Genomic DNA, 22790 nt, shown 5'->3' with positions numbered 1-22790 from the left:
CTGCACATAATACCCTTACATCATAATTACTATCCACATAAATCCACTGCATTCCATGCCACATAATTCCACTATACATAACTCCACTCAACACCACACAATTCCACAACGATTTTATTCCAACCCACATACCTTCTCCCCACCTAATTGTAGTCCCCTCAATATAATTCAACATCATTGCACATAATTCAACTCCACTACGTGCCACTCCTTTGCCAAACAATGCCACTCCACTTAAATACACACCATACAGCATCATTACACTCCACACCATGCCACATATTTACACTAGACATATTTGAACTCCACACCACATACATCCACTTCTCGTCACTCCATAACACATGAGTAAAAGACATTGATAACTCCAGTAGCTCTTGGATTGCCGAGACCTATTGGCTTTGCCAATGCTCGTTAAAATATCTAGTTTCCCTGTGTGGGGGACACTTTTTGAGGAAGATGGATTGTCCCTTACTGACTTTAAAGAGATGGTTCAGCCATGGCCATTGATGACGATCGATAATCAGGGGGATGTGTGTTCAATGTGTTATGTTCCTAATGTAGTGTGCTAGCTCTTTGTTGCGATGGTAATTTCACCGAGCCCTCTAATTGGATGGTGGAGGGGAAAGGGGGGGATTGAGCTTACATCCTTGTTTGATAAACAATGTGCGAGTTTCCACCTGACTAGATGGCCTGCTGGTTCAATCCTGTGATTCAGTTCCCCTACCGGGGGTGCGTTTATTTGGACCTGGGTGTCTCGTGACTGACCCTTCTGTTGTGTTGATTCGGTGATGGGATTGCAGCTGTTTTCTCCTTGGATAGCCTCTTGTCTGTGGAATTGTACTTTGACGTTACCATTACATTGAGGTGTTTTATCTGGGGAAACTGTTAAGAGTGTAGTCGAAATTCCTGTGTCGTCTAGGCGACAGTTTGATACCTTAGTGAAGACACTTCCCATGCCCACTATGCTGTTCTGGCCAAATATTGTTTAGGTTCATTTGGAGGATGTTTCCTTGGGTTGTGTATTTTTGTATCTGGCCTCCTTGCATGTTTCTGTTGCCTTTTGGTGGGTATATAAGGGGATGATCTTTTGTTGGTCATGGCATGGACAACCACCTAGTTTGTGCGGTAATTAATCCTTTTTGCTCTGCTTGATTGACAAGATTTGTGTATCTCTTTCGTTAGGGCTAAGGCCACACAACGTATTTTCTGGGTTAAGCTGCTCGTCTGATTTGTGATGGTTGGTTCGCTTTTGATGGCTGCCTTGTCCGATTTGACACAAGTTCCGGGAGCGAAGACAGCTTATCAATTATCGAACCGCATGCACATTTCGATGGTGATGGTGTGTGGACTGCTTGTACCCTTATAATTAGAGATGATAAAGATTCCAATTTTAGAGTGATACTTGAAATGTGGACGGCTATTAGGTTCATTGTGTCGATCTGTGCGTCAGGTTTGTCTGACTGAAATTTAGGACTTGAGGAGGACAGTTGCAGAGTCGTTAATAAACGTTCCCACCAATGCGGGGTGGGTTGTGTTTGCTTGCCTGCGATTGCAGGGGACTCGTGCTCGTATGGAGACAAAGACCTATAAGCAGACAGGAAGCTTTGCCTGTCCTCTCCTTCATGATAATTTAAAGGCATGTTTGAGGTTGAACTGGATTTTGGAAGGAGTATTGAGGTGGACTTCCAGAATTGGCTTATAGCATTCTTGGCCGTGGTGTTGCCCGTGTTGGGGATATTTTGTTCCCCAGTAGTAAGTGTCGTGATGCTACTGCCCTGTCTTTCATTTCTGCTTTTTGTTGATTTGTCCCAAGAGAAACGAGGAACCTTGGGCCACAGGGGAGCTTTGGAGTTTGGTTGTAATCTAGACATACTTTTTTTTAGCTTCCAGGGCCTGCATGAGGTCTGAGTTGCTAGAGGTTTAGAGTGAGCGAGACCATGATCCATCCAGTAATGCATCCTGACTGGTGGTGTTGGGGTGAGGATCGAAGGCAGTGTCGCATTCCCTTTCTGGGATTAAATATTTTGTGGCACCTTCGTTAGGGATGCGTTGGGGCCTGTGAGTTGCGGCTTGTGAATCTGTGCAATCTGTAGAGGATTGCTAATAGAATTGTAATTAGAATTTGACACTAAAGAACTGGAAAACCCAATGGGGTCCTCTTTCTGCAGGGTAGGCTGTTGTGGCAAGCTTGCATAAAGTTCTGTCACTTGCATTGGTTGGTTCAATGAACCGGATGAGTGGGTGTTGTTGCCGTTGTCTGGTTTTTTGTAGGGTTATTGGACCGGGCAAACAAGGTACGTCCTCTGGTGTTGCACATATTAACACTATGGTTGCTAGATGTTTTTTTTTTTTTTTTTGTCCTTTGGCAGTGCATGTTTCCATGACTTGTTATTCGGTGGTTGGAGAGACTTTCCTGATCTCATTTTGCACTGTTTCCTTGAGGTTTTTGCTCCAATAAGGTTTTGCCGTTTCTTTTGTTGATGTGATGTTTTAGCAAGCAGAGTTCCCAGTATTTGGTTAAGGTATGGTCGTAGAGTGTAATAGACTTGAATATCCTGTTGGAGGGTTTAGGAAAGCTACTGCTGCCTTCCCACCGACCTTCCATGTACAGGTTGAATAACGTTATTCTGGTTGAGGAGGGAGGGCACCAGCACGGTTTCTTCCGAGTACTCTTATTATTGTGGCGCACACACGTGAGTTGTGATGTTCTGAATTTGCTGCAGTCCTTGAGCTTGGTACTGTTATTGGAAGCCGTTGTGTTGGATTTCTTTGTAAGATAGCCCAGGTCTTGTTGAGGTCTTAGCTCCGTGGCTGTGCTCAGGATGGGCCAGCTACTGTTTTGTTGTACTGCCTGTGGGAGTAGTAGAGGGGGGAGCTCACCTGGCCAAAATAGGCACGCAGATGTTGCCGGGCCGCTTCCGTTGGAATGGGGCTCAACCGACCTAGCGCCAGTCACACCCCTTAGTGATCTACCTGGTCCTTCACAATGCAGCCAGCAGAACAGACCACTGTCATTCACTCTCCTGCCAGTTCCAGTGCTAGAAATGTGGTCAGAAGTGGGACGTAGGTGGGTTTAAGAATATCTAAAGCTTAGGAAAGCACAAGAATAATACTAGTCAAAGCCTTAGTATGAAAGTAAGAGTCTGGAAAGATGTGGCTAGCACCCATTCACATATTTGTCTAAGTAATTTTTTCCTTTGACAGAAAGCCGAGTGACTACATTGCTTCCATCTACGAGCTCAGTTCTCTGGTGGTGGAACGGGAGCATTATTTGCTGCATCATCTGGACTTCATCTACTACCTGTCTGCCAGTGGGAGGCGGTTTAGGCGTGCCTGCAGGATTGTCCACCAGTTCACTGACAGTGTGGTGCAGGAGCGCAGGAAGGCACTCAGCGAGCAGGGGGCAGAAGGTTTCCTGAGATCCAAGCACGGCAAACCAAAGGACTTCATTGACATTCTGCTTCTGTCCAAGGTCAGTCAGAAGGGAGGGCTGTTCTAACCTGGACGTGTAAGCAATGTAGCATTTGTTTGGAGGCACTGTGTTCTGTTTGCTTAGACAGTGGAGGGAAAAAATCTGTGTCAGGGTGTGAACCAGATTGTACAGTTACTTTACTGATTTCATCCTGGTATCAGAGGCCAAAATGGGAGCTGAAGCAAGGGTCCTGGAAGTAAAAGTAGGCGAAATTGCAATTTCTTTATGCATAAAAAGCATATTTATCACAAGATTTAGGTCTATTACATGCATTGTGACTGTCGCGTCAAAATTGTAAATGGGTTATTCTTTTGCGTACAAAAGGCATAGAAAATATGGCAGCAACCTACTTTCCGTTGACTTCTAAACTCACAAGTTAAATGTTGCTGTTGCTACACATGCAGAAGCTGTATACATACAGTTTCATAGTTCGAGCTAGACAGTCAGTTTCAAGCAGATCTCCAGCAACCGCTTAAAAAACAAGCATTTGCAATGCAATGGGACTTGTGTTTGCTCGAGTTAGAGTTATTAGCGTTGTAGATTCAAGCTGGACTTTTCTTGCCACATAAACTGAAAATGAAAAGTAAAACAGTTGACATAAACGAGCCAGTTCAAAGCACCACGGTTGCCATGATCATGAGTGCGAAGGAGAGACACAAGGAAAAAGAAGTTTGCTCGCAGTGAGTGCGAAGGAGAGACACAAGGAAAAATAAGTTTGCTCACAGTGAGTGCGAAGGAGAGACACAAGGAAAAAGAAGTTTGCTCGCAGTCAAACGTATCGGCAATCCTGCAATTATCTATTTAACAGGGTTGACGGCCAAGGCGGTAAAAAAAAAACCACCTCAAGGAGAGACGGACCTAAAGCATTTACCAATGATGGCAAAGAATTTGTGAAAGGAGAGCCCATGAACGAGTGATAGTGATGGGTGTGCAGGACGTGCTTAAAAGCCCACAGATAGATTACAACAGTTAGTGCTTGCACGGGCGACCTAAAACGGAAATTTGTGCTGGACTCGGGCATCGTGCTCACACACTGCTGGCTATCCACAATCTACTATTTTGCTGTCTTGTTACAGTTGTTGAGAGCGAAAGCAAACACAACCGATAATTAATAAAAAGCATTTGCTGTTGGAAGTATGGATAGTTAGAATCCAGACCGTCAAAAGGTTGTGAACGAAGCGAGCATTGTAACGTTTGGGAAGCTTGTCCCATCACAAAACTTAGCTGCAGGACAATTGCCGGCAAAAAAAAAAATTTCGCAGTAGATTTGTCCCACTAACAATTTTATGAGAATGATTCCACACAAAATAGGTTTCCGCTTGCCAAACTTTCTTTCTGCTTGCTTTTTTTTTTAGTTGTTATTGTCGAAGTTTGACAACCTTGTGCAAAACAACTTGAGTTGAGAAGTTCAACAGCTTGTGAGGAGTGGGAAACACTCACGTTGTCCTTTTCAGCTAGTGCACTGGCAAAACAAACCATTTAATATCCGGGTATTCCTTGCATGGCCACCTGTTTGCTGTATGAACTTGGGTGAGATTTAAATGACACCGGAGTAATTCGCATAATTTGGGGAAATTCGCATTGGGCCTGTTGCGCAAAATATCAGAAATTACGCCATTCCACGTATTTATGTGGCATTCACAGTCAAAAAAATGTACAGATAATGGTGGAATTCTGTGGAATTCATTGTAAAAAAAAAAATGTACCCCAGATCCACAAGAGCACGAGTGACGGTTGTTCACGGAGTTCTTGTTTAAATGCATCCATGCGCCAAAAATTAAGAGGACCCATTTAGTGCTAAAGTATAGCGCTTAGTGACGGATTTGTATTTTACTTAGTTATGTACATTTTTGCACAATGTTGCCATAACTAAGCGAAAGCAAATGGTGAGGTTTTCGCACCCCCCCCCCAGTTTGTGGTTGGTGATGTCTGTCATGGTCTGTGGTTAAATAAGTGCAGTTTCCCACCACCCTCAGTCTCTCACCAGGGCCGGACAGGCCTTTTATTTCATAGTGGGCGGGAGAAATTGGAGGCTGGTTTTAAAAGCCCAGGGCAGCATCTGGTGCCTCTGTCATCATTTTCTCAAGTTCCCGAAGGTGAACTGCAGCAGGCTGGAATTGGAAGGAGGACTTCAAGAGAGACAGGAAGAGGCGGAGGGGGAGAAAGGTAGAGAGAAAGTGATCATAGAGGGGGAGGAGAGGAGAAGAGGGGGTATTAGGTGAATGGAAAGAGGCTGCACGAGGAGAGCGAGGAAGCCGGGCAGGTTTAGCACTTTTTACCAGGGCTGCTTTTGGTTCCCAAGTCCGCCTGTGCCTCTGACTGTGCATAATCTCTTTTGCAGGATGAAGACGGGACCCGACTGTCCGATGAAGAGATAAGGGATGAAGTGGACACATTCATGTTTGAGGGTGAGTGACAGATTTGCGTGAAAATTTCACATCGTTTTTGAGGGTTAGGAGGTGTGGTTGTAGTTCTTGGAGAATTGTGTGAGCCAACCGAGAAAGGGTTCGATAATACCCACAAGAGAGCATTCTTCACGAGAAACGTACTTGTGCCAGGATCGATTATTGTGTTCTGTATGTTTAAATATAATACAGAGGAGAAATATCTACCATTTCCCTGAAATATTAGAAATCGTAAGAATAAACATTTAAAAAGGGAAGAGTGTTGATAATTAGAAATAAAACGGCCCTGTAATAGTCTTTTTTCCCGTTTTTCAGATGACCTGTGAAGTGGGAAAAAAACAGAAAAATAAGCAAATGTAAAGAGAAAACATAAGGGGCATTAGCCATAAGTAGAAAGTAACTAAGAAAAAGTGTGATGGAGTGAGGGCTATAGATGAACATAAAAAATACAGTCCCTAAACGAAGGGGGGTGTTGAGGGGAACGAGGATCGCGATGGAGCAGCAGAGGAGGGCCATCAAACAGGATTCCTTGAAATAAGCAGCAAAGACTGTGATGCGAGGAAGAGAAATAGCACGAAGGAAAGGCCAGGTAGGGGTGAAGAGGGTAACGCGAGTTTTTAGGTCTCGCCTTGTTAACTTACAGTGGGGCTTACAGCCTGTCCATTCCTCGCCATTGGGTAGCTTCAGGGTCCCCTTTCATTTGCTTTGTTCCTGCTTCGCATGGCTGGGGTGAGACTTGGTCAGTAAGATTGGGGAGGTGTGAGCTTCAAATTTCCCAACAATCACGCTGGCATGTAATCTGTAAAATACATTATTTGTGAAGCAGAACATGAAGGGCTTAAGAGGCAGTGGGTAGGGATATCAGTGAGGATTGCTAAGGTTACTTAAGACAATGTATTGTTTAAATAACCAACCGTTTTAAGAACTTCAAAACCGAGAAAGAGCGAGTGTGTGTGCATGTAAAATGCTTTGCAATCCGACAGCCACCTCACCATACCTGACTGAAAGCACCTGTACCCAACTATTTACTGTGAACTACATTTGTTAGAGGGGAGCAGTGCATAATTTATAAATAAAAACGTGCCATTGCTCAAAGCCCTCCTCTTACACACGCGGCTTCTGCCATTAAATGTGTGAACATGGAATACTGAGGCAGCGTAATCCTGAAGCCGTCTCGGGCCTTTTCAATAATTTTAAAGCCACTCCCTGCCCCTTCAGCTCACACCTGCAGCTTTCTGCTTTCCCCCATTCTGACTCTTTTTCGTTTTTTTCTTCTCCATCTTCCCAGTATGTGACTTTTGCTCGCAGCAAATGCTTGGGGCAGAAGAATAAGCACCGACCCTCAAAAATAAGTGCCAGTGCTCAGCACCGGAAACATCAAGCACAAATTAAGCACTGGAGGGGTGTAACCCCCACCCCCCCACCCAAGCTATGTCCCTGGTCATGGCATGCATCATGTCCTCTTCTGATGTTTGGCCCTTACCTGGAACATGGACCAAGTACTTGTGCCATCCACTTCTCCATCCCAGTTTCAGCTCCACTGTACCCACTACAACACTATTCCTCGAACCCCCAACCTGCCTACATTGGTTTCTTCTCCCTCCTCCCAACAGCAAAAAGGGAAAAAAGTGCCATGATGCATCCAGCTCTGGCCACTTGATAGCACATTTTTTTACTTTCCTGCTCTCTACTATCCACTGCCCTCCCGCCACCACCATACCTCCCTCCCTCCCGTTCACCACCATCCATCCCACCCTCCCTCTTGTTCACCACCAACCCACCCACCCTCCCATTCACCACCAAAACCACCACCCCACCCACCCTCCCATTCATCACCAATACCACCACCCCACCCACCCTCCCATTCATCACCAAAACCACCACATCACCCTCCCTCCATTCCATTCACCACCACCACCCCACCCGCCCTCCTGTTTACCATACGTACCACCCGCCCTCCTGTTTACCATACGTACCACCCGCCCTCCTGTTTACCATACGTACCACCCGCCCTCTTGTTTTCCATACGTACCACCCGCCCTCCTGTTTACCATACGTACCACCGCCCTCCTGTTCACCACCGTATTCCCCACCTTTCTTCACCACCTCCACCTGCCTCCTCTGCACAATCCCAACCCTCCTGACAAAGACTATAGTTGTCCCATAGGTGAAACCTATTGGCTTTGTCAATTCTTGTTTGGTATTGCCACTTAAAGACAATTAAAAAAGGCAACAGGAAGCATGATAAAAAAACCGAGAGAAAGGAAAAAAGTAACAAAATGGGGAAACAAAATTGATTAGGGAAATGGGTGTTCCAATCCAGATTATTTAAATCGAGGAAAAAAAGCTATTTATGAACATGAAGGGTATTTACCAGGATGACTTTATCTTGTTAAATTTCATTAATTTATCAAATATATGGAAACACGTTTTCTTAAAGTCTCACTAGAACAGGTGTCTACACATCTGCTGCTAACTTGCATCACATATAATCCATGTTATATATCAGAATTCGGACTGTTATCATGGGAGCCCACAGCAAATAGGAATGTGGCCGGCCATTTCTGTCTATATGACAGATGAGGCAGTGAGCCCTGTATTTGTCTGTGGGTGTGGCATCCTTCTGGAGGCAGCACTCTTATTTCAGATGCTTCATAACTGGCACTGGAACCTTGACCCCGTGATAATGGCACAGATATATTTATCCTCCACACCTGAATAGAGCAACATGTTACCAGGATGTATGTATTGGAACTTGGCTCACAGGGCTTTCGCTTGCTCCTGAGGTAGAAAGATAGGGTAAGTTCAGCTCTTGAAGATAGGGTAAGATCAGCTCCTGAGCTTTAGTGAATTTAAGGCATTGTTTGCAGACCTCAGTCAAAAACTCCCAGGAAGATTCACTCTGCCTTTCATCATTTTGAGGTTAATAAAATGAATGCTTTTGAGCTGCCTGACAAGAACATAATGTTGGATGGCATGTGTGGCTCTAGATACGCATGGCTCCTTACTGCTGCCATCTAGTGTTGGGTCCAGAAGGTTGCAAGTTATTTATCTTTGAAAAGTCTTTGAAGTCACGAGGTATAATGACGACTCTTCTTGCTGGCAATGACCATGGCCACCAATTCCATTGTTAATTTGCCATTTGGTCTGGTCATGTTTTCACAAGCTTGGGTTCTGGACCATCTTGTGGGACTCTTCCTTTCGGGAAACCTTCCCAGTTCGTCTGTATTGTTCATTGACGGCGTGTTTCCCTTCTTCTATGTTCCAAAACCAAAGAAACTTTCCATAGGATCAGCACCTTTGGATAAAGGCCCTTCAGGCTGCCATTTTCTCAATTCCATCTTCACAGGAATGAAATTCTAATGGAACGGACTCCTTTCCATTTCTGTCTGCAGTGCCATGCATAGTTCCCATAGACCGACCAGCACCTTTGTCTGTCACCGGATCATCAGGAGGAGGCCTGCAAAGCCTGCCAGTCTTTCTGATCAAAGAAGACCATGCGAAATTGGAGAGCCCGTCATCGCAAAATGCAAAGGCACAAAATTGAGGACACACTGGATATCTTCGGACTCCATGACACCATGTCTGAACCGGAACAAGAGCAGCAACTTCAGGAGGCCTTGACTGCTGAGAAAGAGGCCTTCTCAATCGAGGATTCGTATTCAGAAGTCAATACCATCCTTAAAATGCAACAGATTCCTTTGGCTCTGACTAAGCCTTCACTTCTGTGCTGGAGGACTTACCAGGCCGCCACTGCCTTTGGGCCATGGCAAGACACTGAAAAACTCATGTGGATGCCCTGCCATCGAGCTCGTCTCCAAAAAGAAAGACTAAAGCTTTCCACTTCTGTACAGAGCCACCCACTGTCAGCCTCTGCACTGAAAGCTTTTTCTTACCACTCGGCACTGGCTGTTCCGGACACCAAAAGAAATTGCCTGCCTTTGCACCAACCACATCGGCACCAGAAGTCAAGAGCTCCTCTGAGCCGAAAGGACTGAAAATTACAGTCTCAGAGCCAACAACTTCCCATGAGCTTATCCTTCATAAAATGAAGTAACAGCTCCATGCCAGGCAGTCTGTTTCATATTCACCCTTGAACAGGGCGAGTCTTGGTCAAATCTATCATCACTTCACCCTCTAAACAACTTACTTTTGAAGAGGCCCTTAATACACCTACGCCTCAAACCAAGCAAAAAAGAAAGGATAGAAACTCTCTGAGTACATCCCCACCACCACCTATTCCTTCACCTCTTCCATCTCAAGGCAATCCTCTTTACATGTCCCCAAAGAGCTCACCCCACTCATTACATGTCCCCAAAGAGCTCACCCCACTCATTACATGACACTCAAGACACAGGGGATGATAATGTGCCCTCTCACACAGACCTTTGGTCTCAATATGATGTTGATCCATCTGTAGATACTGACCTAGTGGTCTATCCAGTTAGACCATCCCCACCATACAATACCACTTCCTTTCAGGAACTTATTGGAAGGGCAGCCACATACCATCAGGTGTCCCTTCACAAAGAACAGAATAAATACAACTTTCTTTTTGAGACACAACATCTCACAGAGCCACACATTATATGCCTATGTTTAAAGGCATGATGAGGTATGCAGAAGATATATTTCAGGATCCTGCTAGGGCACACATAATAACTTAGCGTGTCAAAAATAAATATAAGGCTGCCCCATCGGATCCAGTTTTTATTAAAGGTCAGATAACTGCAGATTCTTCTTACGCCAAGAAAAGAGCCAACTCACAAGCTGCTCATGATGCTCTGCCTCCTGACAAGAAGAGCAAGCTCATTGATGCCACTGGCAAGCATGTTGCTGCTCAGGCAGCTTACCATTGGCATATCGCTAATACACAAGGACTGCTTGCTAGATACGATCGTGCCCATTGGGACGAAATGGAGCAGCTTCTCCAGTACCAGGAGCACAGAAAAGGGGGACAAGAGATTGTTGGTGATGGTCAATCAATTTCTAACAATTCTATTTGCTGTACACTGAACTTAGCTGACACAGCAGCAAGAGGTATAAACAGTAGTGTCCTCTTAAGCCGACACGCATGGCTACGCATTTCCAGTTTTAAACTGGAGGTGCAGTAAACAGTCTTAAATGTACCATTTGATAAAGATCACCTATTCAGCCCACAAGCCAATCAGGTGCTTGAGAAGATGAAGGATAATGAGGTAGCCAAGTCCATGGGAGCACTACAAATCCATGCTTCTCGTGGTGCTTTTCGTAAACACAATATAAATCAGCCTCCAAAACCTCTGCATCAGAAACTTAATTATCCTACCACAAAGGACGACCTCATTCATCCTCCCATAGAGGATTTTAGAAGGGTCCTTATCGAGGAAACAACAACAGAGGACAGTGGGAAAACAACCTCTCCTAGAGGCTCTTCCCCTGCCTCGAAGTAGTGACTCACTTCACCTTACCTCTGATTACCAAACACCTGTAAGCGGACGCCTTCAGCTCTTTCTCGAGCACTGCAAACTATCACAACGGACTAATGGGTGTTGGATATTATCCAACATGGTTACTGTCTGGAGCACCATTCCACACCTCCAAACATTCCCCCTTGCACTCAGAAACTTTTACAGGAACACATCACTCTCCTCAAACAGGAAAAGCAGGCTTTGCTAGCCAAAGGAGCCATAGAGCCAGTGCCTCTACAACATCAGGGAATAGCGGTATATTTACTCTATTTTTCTTATACCCAAAAAAGACAACTTTTTAATATCTATCCTACATCTCAGGCCTTTAATTCTTTACATCATATCAGAATGTTTACACCTGATCACGTTTCAAAATGTAATTCCACTGCTTCAACAAGGTGACTTTCTATCAGTGTTAGATTTAAAGGGCACCTACTTTCACATTCCTCTACACCCAGCGCATAGCAAATACCTCGGATTTGTGATAGCAGGTCAGCACTACCAATTTAAAGTGCTACCCCGTGGGGTGACAACAGCACTAAGGGTGTTCACACAATACCTCCAAGTTGTTGCAGCTCCCTTGCGCAGGCAGAAAATTCATGTCTTTCCATACCTAGATTACTGGCTCATCAAGGCCAGCACCCTCAATCAATGTTGGCATCATACTAAAGCCATAATAGACTTGCTTCGTCAACTAGGCTTCACAAGCAATTTTCAAAAGCCACAGATAAATCCACTTCAGATACAACCATATCTAGGGGCCATTCTCAACAGTCAGTAATAGCCTACCCAAATGCAGCAAGAATACAGAGTTTTCAGACACAACTCGCTCATTTTCACCTCAGTCACAGTAAAATGTTTTATGAGACTAAATGTTTGCTTCTTACAGTGCCATTGTACCAAATTCCCGTCTTTAAATGCGTCCATTGCAGAAATTTCTTTCACATCAATGGTCTCAGGCACAGAGTTGTCTAGAGGATCTAGTGTTGGTTGACAGCTGTACCTGCCACTCTTCAGTGGTGGAACAAAACCAGTCTTCTTAAGGGATGGCCTTTCCTAGACCTGGCTTCACAGATCATTCAGACAACGGATGCCTCTCAGATGGGGTGGGGCTCTCACCTCCAGGATCTCAGTCTAAGGTCTTTGGGATTACACACAACAATCTTTACACATCAACTACCAGGAGCAGCCAGCTGTTCACCTAGCACTCAAGGTGTTCATAATTAGTCTCTTCAACAATGTAGTACTCATAAACATAGACAGCATGACAACCATGTACTATGTTCAAAAACTGGAGGGCATACTCTACAGTTGTCTTGTCTCACACAGACAATCTGGCACTGTTCCATTCATCACATTTGTGTTAGCGCAACACCTCCCAGGGATACACAACAATTTTGCCAACTCTCCTCAGTAGGGTGTGACAACAAGTCCAAAAGTGGGAACTTGACCCTCAAGTCCTACTCCCGTAATTCCAAAGGTGGGGGTTTCCAACCATAGACCTATTTGCAACAAAATGAAACAAAAATGCCCAGCCTTCTCCTCCAGATACCCACACCCTCAGTCCAAGGGCAATGCTCTATGGATGAAATGGTCAGTGATAGTTGCATATGCTTTTCCACCTCTCCCTCTCCTTCTGTATCTGGTTCAGAAGCTCAGGCAAACATCGCTCACATTGATTGTGGTGTGCCCCACGTGGGCCAGGCGCAGTGGTTCACCACTTTTCTTGAATTATCGCTGGTTCCTCATGAGAAGCTTCCCCTCCAACCAGACCTTCTCACTCGGAACCCCTGGTGAAATCAAGCACCAAAATTCCAAGGAGTTGAATACTGCACTTTGGCTCATGAAGTCATTGAGTTTGGATATCTTTACCTACCTCAAGAATGTATGGACATTCTTAAGGAAGCTTGTAGACCATTTACTAGAGCATGTTATGCAGCACAATTGGAAAGGCTTTGTTCACTATTACATTTCTAAAAACATGGGATGGGACCCCCGTTCAAAGTGTACAAAATATCATCCTATATCTTTTTTCATTTCCAAAAAGCAAACTTAGCATACACTTCCATAAGGTTCCACTTGGCAGCTATATCTGCCTAACTTCAGATTAGGCAGCATTCTACTCTTTTTAAAATCCATGTCATTAAAGCTTTTATGGAAGGGCTTAACATAGTGATACCACCAAGATTACCCCAGTGCCTTCTTGGATCTTAATGTGGTGGTCAGTAGACTCGGGTCCACCTTTTGAACCACTACACTCATGCCCCTTACAGTTTATGTTGTCGAAGGTGGTTTTTCTAGTTGCAGTTACTTCCCTAAGACGTGTGAGCTCCTGGCCTTAACCTTGCAAGAACCTTTTTTCCAAATACACAAGGATAGGGTGGTTCTTTGTACAAAACAGTTTTTTTAACCTAAAGTAGTATCTACTTTTCATCTCAACCAAACTATTGAATTGGCAGGCTGTTTTTCGCAACCGGATTCTGTTGCTGAAAGAACCCTTCTTACATTAGATGTGAATAGAGTGCTTATGTTCTACATTGATAGAAGAAAAACCTTTAGGAAAATAAAACAACTTTGTTGCTTTCTCTCCACCCTGTCTCCAAATCCAGTACAGCAAGATGGATAGTCAATTATATCCAAACTTGTTATGCTGCAAAAGCCAAAAGACCATTACCTATTCCCCCTAGAGCACATTAAGCTTGTAAGAAAGGTGGATCTGTGGTCTTTTTAGGTAACATTCCCATAGCTGATATTTGTAAAGCAGCTATATGGACAACACAACACAACACACTTTCACTAAACATTGTTCTGTTTTAGCATGCCAACAAGCTACTGTAGGTCAGGCAGTGCTATGTACTTGTTTTTTTTTTTTTTTTAAACACTGCAACAGTCGCAGGTTAGCCACCACTTTCAGGAGGCACTGCTTTACAGTCTATGCAGAGCATGTGTATCTACAGCCACACATGCCATCAAATGGAAAATGTTACTTACCCAGTAAGCATCTGTTTGTTGGTAGATTTGCATGTGCCCACCTGTCTCCCCGGACACGTGTGGCTGTTACAATTTTTCATACATATTCACACGCATGGACGTTTCACTGATATTATTTTTATACTGCACCTCCTGTATAAACCGCCTGCGGAAAATGACTTTAATAATGGAGTCCATGATCATGCGCACTGCTGGCAAGAGGAATTGCTGCTATACCTTGTGACTCAAAACATTTTGAAGAAAAATAGCTTGCAACCTTCCGGACCCAACACTAGATAGCAAAAGTATGCAGAGCATGTGAATCTCCCGCACATCATGCCACAAACAGATGCTTACTGGGGAAATTAAAATTTTTCTTTAGGGACTTTTTCATTCCTAAAGGCATTTATAATTTTAATAGTTGTTGCCCAGTAAGCGACTGATTCGCAAACATTATAAAGAAAATGTCATAGACTTTCTCTCTCCGTAATTCTGAAAAATCTCAGGACTTTCTCATCTCTGCAAGTCATACATCTCACCAACTACTTGCATGTGTAATTGTTTCTGCAGGTGAAATTGATGTTATTTGTCAATAGCTGACACCGTACATTTAAAAAAAAAAAATCTTTTTTTCCCCAAGGTGATAATATTTATTTCTTTGGAGAAAAACCTTCCATTATATCCTTATTTTTTTTTTTTATCAACTTTGGTGCTCTCCTCATTCCCACCCTGAAAATGCACTTCTTCATAGCCTCGATGGAATAAATGATTTGCAATTTGTAAGTTAATGTGCCCAACTAGCAAGCTTATGGGTTTTTACCGAATATTTCTAGTGAATTCACTAAGGACATCCTCTTTTGTGGGTGTGTTCTCATGAAAATACACCATACCGCCAGAACTACCATGTCAGTTAATTTCATTTCTCAGGGTAAAATCCCACCATTTCTGATTGTGTGAATCTGAAATGAAATTTGGCCCCCGTAAATAATTTCTTTTAGGCATCAGGTGAACTTAAATGTGCAAAAATGTTTCAGAATCGGCCCCCAATGCTTTAGTATATAGCTTGCGTACACTCTGATGTTCACCTTCCTGTGTGGAATGGAGGACCCAAACATCTGTCTTTAGGGAATTTCGCCCCCCAATGAACAAAATCGTTTTTCAGCCACAAATCCTGCAGTGCACGAAAACTGCAGGCTTTTCTACTTACAAAAATCAAAGTTGTGATGTATTAAAGCAGGGGTGTGGCATTTAATAAAATATCTACTTGTCCATGGGACAGGTTGCTTCATAACTCTACTTGTCCTGTGGCAGAATCCACTTGTTCCTTTGGTGCCATGTGGTTCTGCAACAAATTATGGCAGCAATCTCATTATGTAAGGTCTCTGATAATAGCCTCTGTGATTATGCCAGTGCTCGTACTATAGTAGTGTTAGAATACTAACAAATCCTTCATTTTGTCACCTTTCCAGAGATGTACATACTGGGGATAGAGGTATCAGTAAGCAATAGTTCCAGGGTTGGAATGCCCTTTTGAGTCTGTGCAAACCTACAAACTTGCATGTGTTAGGGGTTTTCACCAGCTCTTCCCATACTGAGAAAGCTTAGAAATGCATTCCTGACAGCTGGGAAAATAGTAATTGGAGGTAAAGTGAACCTGTAAATGCTCAACAAATTTATCTACACATATGTATTTTCCTGAGTTAAAATGCAGTTCAGAGATATTGTCTAGGAGTACAATTTCCTGGCATACTTCTGTAAATACTTGGTAATTCATGAAAATCATAAATCTGTACCAATGCAAGAACATATACCATGAATTAACTTTTTGTGACTTCTTTTAAGAATTAGAAACCTAATTAGATCTGGCTTTAACCATTTGTTTTTATAAAATTCTCTTTCTCTGTCACACAGTTTTGTTCAGTCCCAGGAAATACTGTGACTGCTTTTTGAGACCAAAGATATTTGTTTTTTTTGCCAGTGTTTGTTGTAATCGTGAGGGCCCGGCAGCTCCCACATCAATAACATTTATAAAAAACAATGTCAAAACAAGACACGCATTGACAAAACCAAAAAGCCTGACAACTAATGTCGAACCCACGGGCTGCGCCAGTGCTTGTTTATTTTTATGTTTCCAATAATCTTGTTAAAACTGATTTTCCATTATGTATATAATTTTTGGAAATACTAGCAAGCTTCAACACATTTTAGTAAATGATTCTTCAAAGAAATAGTACATTTAGCAAAACGTTTTTTTCCCAGTTGCAATTTGCTAGTGAACGTTTTGAAATCAAAGATTCCTCAATCTTGCTTTCAAGCTTCTGCAAATATTTACATCTATTAAGAGAGCATTATACATAGCCTCATATTGTTAAACTTTGCAAATGTTGTGTACACATTTTGATACTGGCACTACTATCAGTAGTGCAATCCCAGCTTACAACATTTCCTGAGCGTACTGGCCCTGATAATAAAGGATTTGAATTAATGAGCCATAAATACAAGTTCGAACATCATTAACAAATGCACACAAACGTTATCTTAACTCTAGATAATGCCCTTCCCTGATCCACAATGTGATACTGTAAACTGGCAGCCAAAAGGTTTGTGCTGCAGGGGGTTGGGCCTACTTGTCCCCAGGAAAAAATAAATATGAAAACTTGTTGTCCTCAACACCAAACAGTATGTTCTGGGTGCCGGGCTATAGGTTTTTTACACCATTGCAAATTTACACAACCAGACCACAATCTATTTGCCACTCACAGTGCGCATATTGCAACTCTTTGCGATTTGCAAGAGAGACAAGTTTGAAAGAGGTGCCTCCCTCCTTGCAGATTGCAATAAAATGTTTCATTGGTAGGCTACTGACACCCCAAAGGAGGTGGTGTACATTGTCCATCATGAATAGCTTCCACTTTTTGCATGTGGGCTGTGAGCATTGGGGGTAGCAGTCAGCAGTCCTGGCTACTGCTGGCTCTCTTTGATGTTTTGTTGTAAATTTTTATCATGTTATTTAAAAAAAAAATCCATCATTTTCAAGACATGGAGTACAATGTTGGTATTTTGCAAATGCAAACACAGCGATTGGTGTCTGTTTTCCCTCACAGACCATTGCTGCGATTGCAGGTATTCAGACAGATTCACAAAAGGAATCCCCTCCTAATTAATATCAGTGGAGCAGAGATTCTGCGAATCCTTGCGAATTTTGTTGTCAAATTATGGCATTTTAGTGCATAAAAACACAGAAATCGAAAAATATCCCCCTTGGCAGCAACACCAATGCCCAAATCTCCAAATCACACTCAAACACTACACCCATACTGCACCATAAATACTCACAACATCAGTGCTGCAACAATACAAGTGAATATATGACAGAATCTCATAGTAAATGTATTCTGTTGTCTGAGTTAGCACATCAAACAAATAAGAAAAATACAGTACAAATTTAGTGATGATTCTTCTGCAATCAAGACAATTGCTAAAATGTGAATAACCCTCCCACACTACGGCGCAATTAAAAACAAAAAAAAGACCTTAAAAAAAAAAATAACATGATAACCACAAGTAATGCATAAAGGGAGAAAATGTTTTAAAAACCACCAAGTACATCAGTACGATGGTACTGCTCGGTTTTATCATTAAACCAAAAAACCAAATACAAGATTGTAATTCTCCATAAACATTCAGTGGTATCCATATATCAGAACAGATTCAGATTTCAAAAAAGGCATTGACGTGTTTCAGTGGTTATCCTGCTATTTTAACACCTTCCTCAGGACGGAAAATAACCTAAATTCTCCCACATTAAAATCCAATTATTGGCAACCTGGAATGACAACATATGCCCAAATGAGAATCAAAACATATTACGTATTACATATTAGTGCATACGTCACAATGTAAAAATATTCTTGGCCTATAATGCAGATGCTGAGCATAAACTGCAGCTGTGATGCAACTGGATAACACTGTATCGGGCTATTAGTTAGGAATGACGCATTGTGAGTCATGAAGAATTTTATTTATTGATCTCATATTTTTAATATTGAGGTTAGGTGCATTCTTCATGATAGCAGCAGTGGGCTTTGGCTCCTGATTTCAGGGAGCAGCCTTTTAAGTCTTTGTGCAGACAGCTATTGTACATGCGAGATTTGTAATAGCATGGCGTGAGCGCATGGCAATGACTAAAGAACTGCCCCGTCTTGTCCTACAGGTCATGACACCACAGCCAGTGGGCTCTCCTGGATACTCTACAACCTGGCTCAGCACCCAGAGTTCCAGGAAAAATGCAGAGAGGAGATAAGAGAATTAATGTCCGGGAAGAAGCCAGAGGAAGTGTACTGGTAAGGAATGGACCAGCTATGATAAGTTTGTGAATAAGATGTGCATCTTGGATTCTCCAGCATTGAAACTGCGAGAATGAGGGGAGGGGCAATGTGTATGATATTGTCATTACATGTCTATGTTGATTTTGTACTGAATAAACTTAAGATCTTTTCAGCAAAGTGGATACTGTGAGTTTCAGGACTATTGATAAGACACGGACTTTAAATTCCCAACAAATAAGATGTATTCTCAGTCCATTCTCGATGTCTCATAATAATGTAGAGCTAGTGAATGAATACTTGCATCAGGCTCTTACCGCAGAACTCTTCTTACAGACAGGTCACTTTGTTGTTACCCACAGAAGTAAGGCTACCTGTGTTCCATTTTTACTGATTTTACATAGAGCCACAGATGAGAAACTGTGCTCCCCTGTGTGCATTTCTGTTTTTTTGCAGTGGAAAAAGCAGAAGTTGGGTCTCCCTTTGACTATCTCTACATGCTGTCATTCGTGACACCTGCACAAATAGTTGTAATAACGACAGAATTAAAAATGCTTTCCGAACGAAGCTTGACAGCTGTGCATATCTGTTAGTATTAAAATGCTGATATTTTCATGTGTTTAAATTGATTATTATGCATGGCTACTTAATACACTAAAATCCTGAAGGCAGTGCGAGGGTTTATTAGTTTTGGCAATATACAAGTTGCAGATTCGTTTTTTGCGTAGATAAATACAAATAGGGTGGCAAACTAAATATGAATAAATAGAGACAGATATATGAAAACAATAAATCTATTAAAACCAGTTGTCCCCCTTTGCGACCTGTAGTCACTACTATTGCGTTAATGCATCTGTGTTTTCCTTCAATTCCACGTTGTTTAATTGACATAATGGTGCAAATAAAGCATTTATGAAAATATCAGGGTGTTATTTTCAGTTTTTTCTGAGATGGTTTTAAGAGTGAAAATATATATTTAAAGCATTTCTGGACTAGTGCCACCTGCCTCCATATTTAATTCAGCCGAATACAATAAAAAGCCTCCGAAAAGATTGGAGCCCCTTGCATTAGAAGCTACCCATCTTGGATTAGGATGTTTTTCAGTGATGGGAGCTACTTCTGATGAATTGATATCACCCTTAGCTAGTCATGATTATTATCACTGATGCAATATGACTAGGCCCAGGTGAAATATAAATTACATCTATCTAATGTCAACAGTTTTGTGTTGTTCTTGTTGATGAAAGTCCTGAAATTATGCCATCATGAGATGTGGTGTAATTACGTGACCATTAACAGCAAATTAATAGCGCAGGAACAACGCAAGCAGCCAGAGTCAGTTGTGTTTTTCTTTTAGAGCAAAATGTATCCTTGTATCAAAAATTGAGACAAGGACGAATTTCACACCAAAGTTCAGCACTAAATGACAGATTCTCATTTTGCATAATTACACATAATGTTGTGTAATTTTACTGAAATGTGAAGTGAATATGCAAAAGCAAACTATGTACGTTTCGCTCACCATAAAAATAACCAAGTCCAATAAGACCCAGATTATTGATAGTTAACACCCTTCCAGCCATGCACTAATGTGACTATCCTTGCTCCTCCTGTCCTCCTTTCATGGCTGCTTGTTCATTTACATAATGTGACTGGTATAGCTGCGCCTGCAACATGGCCGATCTTAATGCAACTTTCATAGACTCCGAGTGGAGACAAATGGTCATGTTGCAGGCCATTCCACTGCCATGGTTTGTCACGGTGTGTGTTCATATGTTGGTGTAAAGGTTAGCTATGACTTTGGTTGATTGCGACCCAGAGGGTCTGACAATGAGCATCATTATCTCCTTCAATGTGTTCGGACCCTCTCTATGACCTACTAGAATGTGTAACCTTTACCACAAGCTACCTCAAGGGAGCCAGAGAGCTATCAGTATCCTGGGGCTACCGGGTGGAAACTTTTATTCTATTGTAAAAATGTGGAGTATACACTGTTGAAACCGCATAAACAAGAAGGATTCAAATCAACTCCATAATCTCACTCAAATTCCCATGCCTCATCTTTGAATCTTTATGCTCTAAATCAGGCACTAACTATTATTACTGCTTATATTTATAAATCACGGCAGAACTGACAGAGTACATACTGTCTTATTTTATATTTCCTAATTTGCCAATGCAGGATCTCATTACGAGTGCCGCTTTAATACCATTTTTATGTGGGACATGAGTTTCCATCCAGAATGCGCAACACCTTATACAGTAATTCCATGTCTGTAACACATCATCATTTTCCAAGGATTAAACCTTCACATCAAGCCTAGACGACTTGGTGCCTCATTTCGACCCTGGGGGTCTGAAGATCGTCGTGGCCGCGGTGGCAGTCTCAATACCAACGGACCAGCGGTGAAACCGCCACATTACGAGTGTGGCAGTTTGGCCTCTGCCCAACGGCTACATCCCCGCTGGTACCGCCAAGGCGGTAGGACAGCACTTCCAAGCCAGCTGCCCACTGAAAACTGCCAGCAGTATTAGGAGTTGCCTCTCCACCAGGGTTTCCGCAGCAGTAGCACCTCCACGAAAACCCTGCCGGAAGGGCTTTGGGTGACAGGAAATTCCTATCCTGTCACCGGCAGACAACTTCCCCTTCCCCCCCAAAACCCTCTTTCTAAGACAGTAACCCCTCTCTCCCATCCCCCATTCAAAGACAGCAACTCCTTCCCCACCCCCTTCCAAGACAGCACCCCCTTCCACTAACCCCTTCGAAGACAGCACCACCTCCGCCTCTCCCCCTGCATATATGCACACACATGCACCCCACATACAATCAAACACGCATACTCAACACCCTCCTCCCCCTCTCCTCAGTCGGATGATCGACTTACCTTGTCCGGCGAGGAGATCGTCCACCAGGGAACGAGAACAGGCGATTCCACAGACGGCAGTGCCCCGCCATCAGGACACCGCCACGTCGTATTACTGCTTGTAATACGGTGGGAATAGTCCTTTAGCCGTGGTGGTGACAGCTGTGGAACTGCCTCTGCGCTGCTGACTGTCATCACGACTGCTGAAGGATTTCCACCCAGATTGTGGCAGAAATCCCTCAGTACTCGTAATATGGTTGTCTTCTGGTGTCCGCAGCTTCGGTGGTCTGTGTAAAAGACAGCCAAAGTCAAAATGACCACCTTTGTCTGGAATAGGATGAGAAATCATAATCTTGCATACACACACCAGTATGGTAGCACCGATTTTCTACATTACAAATCTATTCCATGAGGTCCGACGGGGGGGGCAACCTGTGTATCCCAGTGATATCACAACCTGGTAATATTGACAACCTCAGAATTGTTATCAATTCTGAGGTCCATGACCCAAAATCTTGCTCCAAGTGTTGTGCCATGCATCTGAAGGCTTTGAGGGAGCAGTCCATTAAGCTGCCGGGGGTCTAATGCTCGACTCCACAAAAGTTGAGGCCCTTGTCAAGAGGAAGGTCCCAGGAGTGGTTGCAGAGTCCTCCATCATTATTGTTGTCCCACTCTAGTCTTCAGGGCAGTCAAGTAAGTCAAGGCACATGAACAAGAGCAAGAAGTTGAAGCGTTCTTCGACTTCCCCTTCGTCTGTTGGCTGACGAGATGAGTGAGCGTCGGTGCTCAAGGCCTCGTTCCGAGGAACTTGTGCCTGGGCCTACTGCACACCTCCCAGAGTTTCAGGAAGCCAGAGCAACACCTGCCTAACTTTGAGAGTTTTATGAGACCATGTACCTCATTTTTGGGCAGCCCAACTCACTGAAGCACCTTTCTGCCCTGCAGAGTTGGAAGGTGCCCCTTTAGGTTCTGCTCCTACGGCTTCAGCCTTAGTGCCGGGGGGGCACCCATGGATCCAGTCCTGGATCTGGACCAGCATCAGTCGTACCACACTGACCTTCCCCAACCCCAGTCCAGATGCTAACACTTCCAGCACCGCCTATGCCCACGGGTTGCACCATCCCCATTCTCATTGCCAGCTACAGCACAGAGCCGGATGGGCATTGTACGACACTGACTCTGACACAGGCAGGAACCTTGCCTCCTGTGTCAGATCCTGAGTCCCTTTCTTGGAGCTAGGTTATGGTGAGGAAAGGCAGGTCACTGGTCCCTTTTGAATACTAGCTCCAACTCTCTATGGA

General features: G+C 43.3%; 1 protein-coding gene across 7 annotated transcripts in view; it reads left to right on the top strand.

Moving 5' to 3' along the window:
• CYP4F22 (cytochrome P450 family 4 subfamily F member 22) overlaps window positions 1-22790 on the top strand; it is a 234995-nt gene that overhangs the window by 198018 nt on the left and 14187 nt on the right. For all 7 annotated transcript variants that reach the window (XM_069230348.1, XM_069230349.1, XM_069230345.1 and 4 more), the window contains exons 7-9: window positions 3208-3475; window positions 5817-5883; window positions 18514-18643. In XM_069230348.1, coding sequence (XP_069086449.1) covers window positions 3208-3475; window positions 5817-5883; window positions 18514-18643 — 465 coding nt within the window. The remainder of the gene's footprint in view (window positions 1-3207; window positions 3476-5816; window positions 5884-18513; window positions 18644-22790) is intronic.

Source organism: Pleurodeles waltl, chromosome 4_2, assembly GCF_031143425.1.
Source record: "Pleurodeles waltl isolate 20211129_DDA chromosome 4_2, aPleWal1.hap1.20221129, whole genome shotgun sequence".
In the NCBI taxonomy this organism is placed as follows: Eukaryota; Metazoa; Chordata; class Amphibia; order Caudata; family Salamandridae; genus Pleurodeles; species Pleurodeles waltl.
The sequence above is the reverse complement of the archived record's forward strand: the minus strand, read 5'-3'. Positions and strand labels throughout refer to the sequence as shown.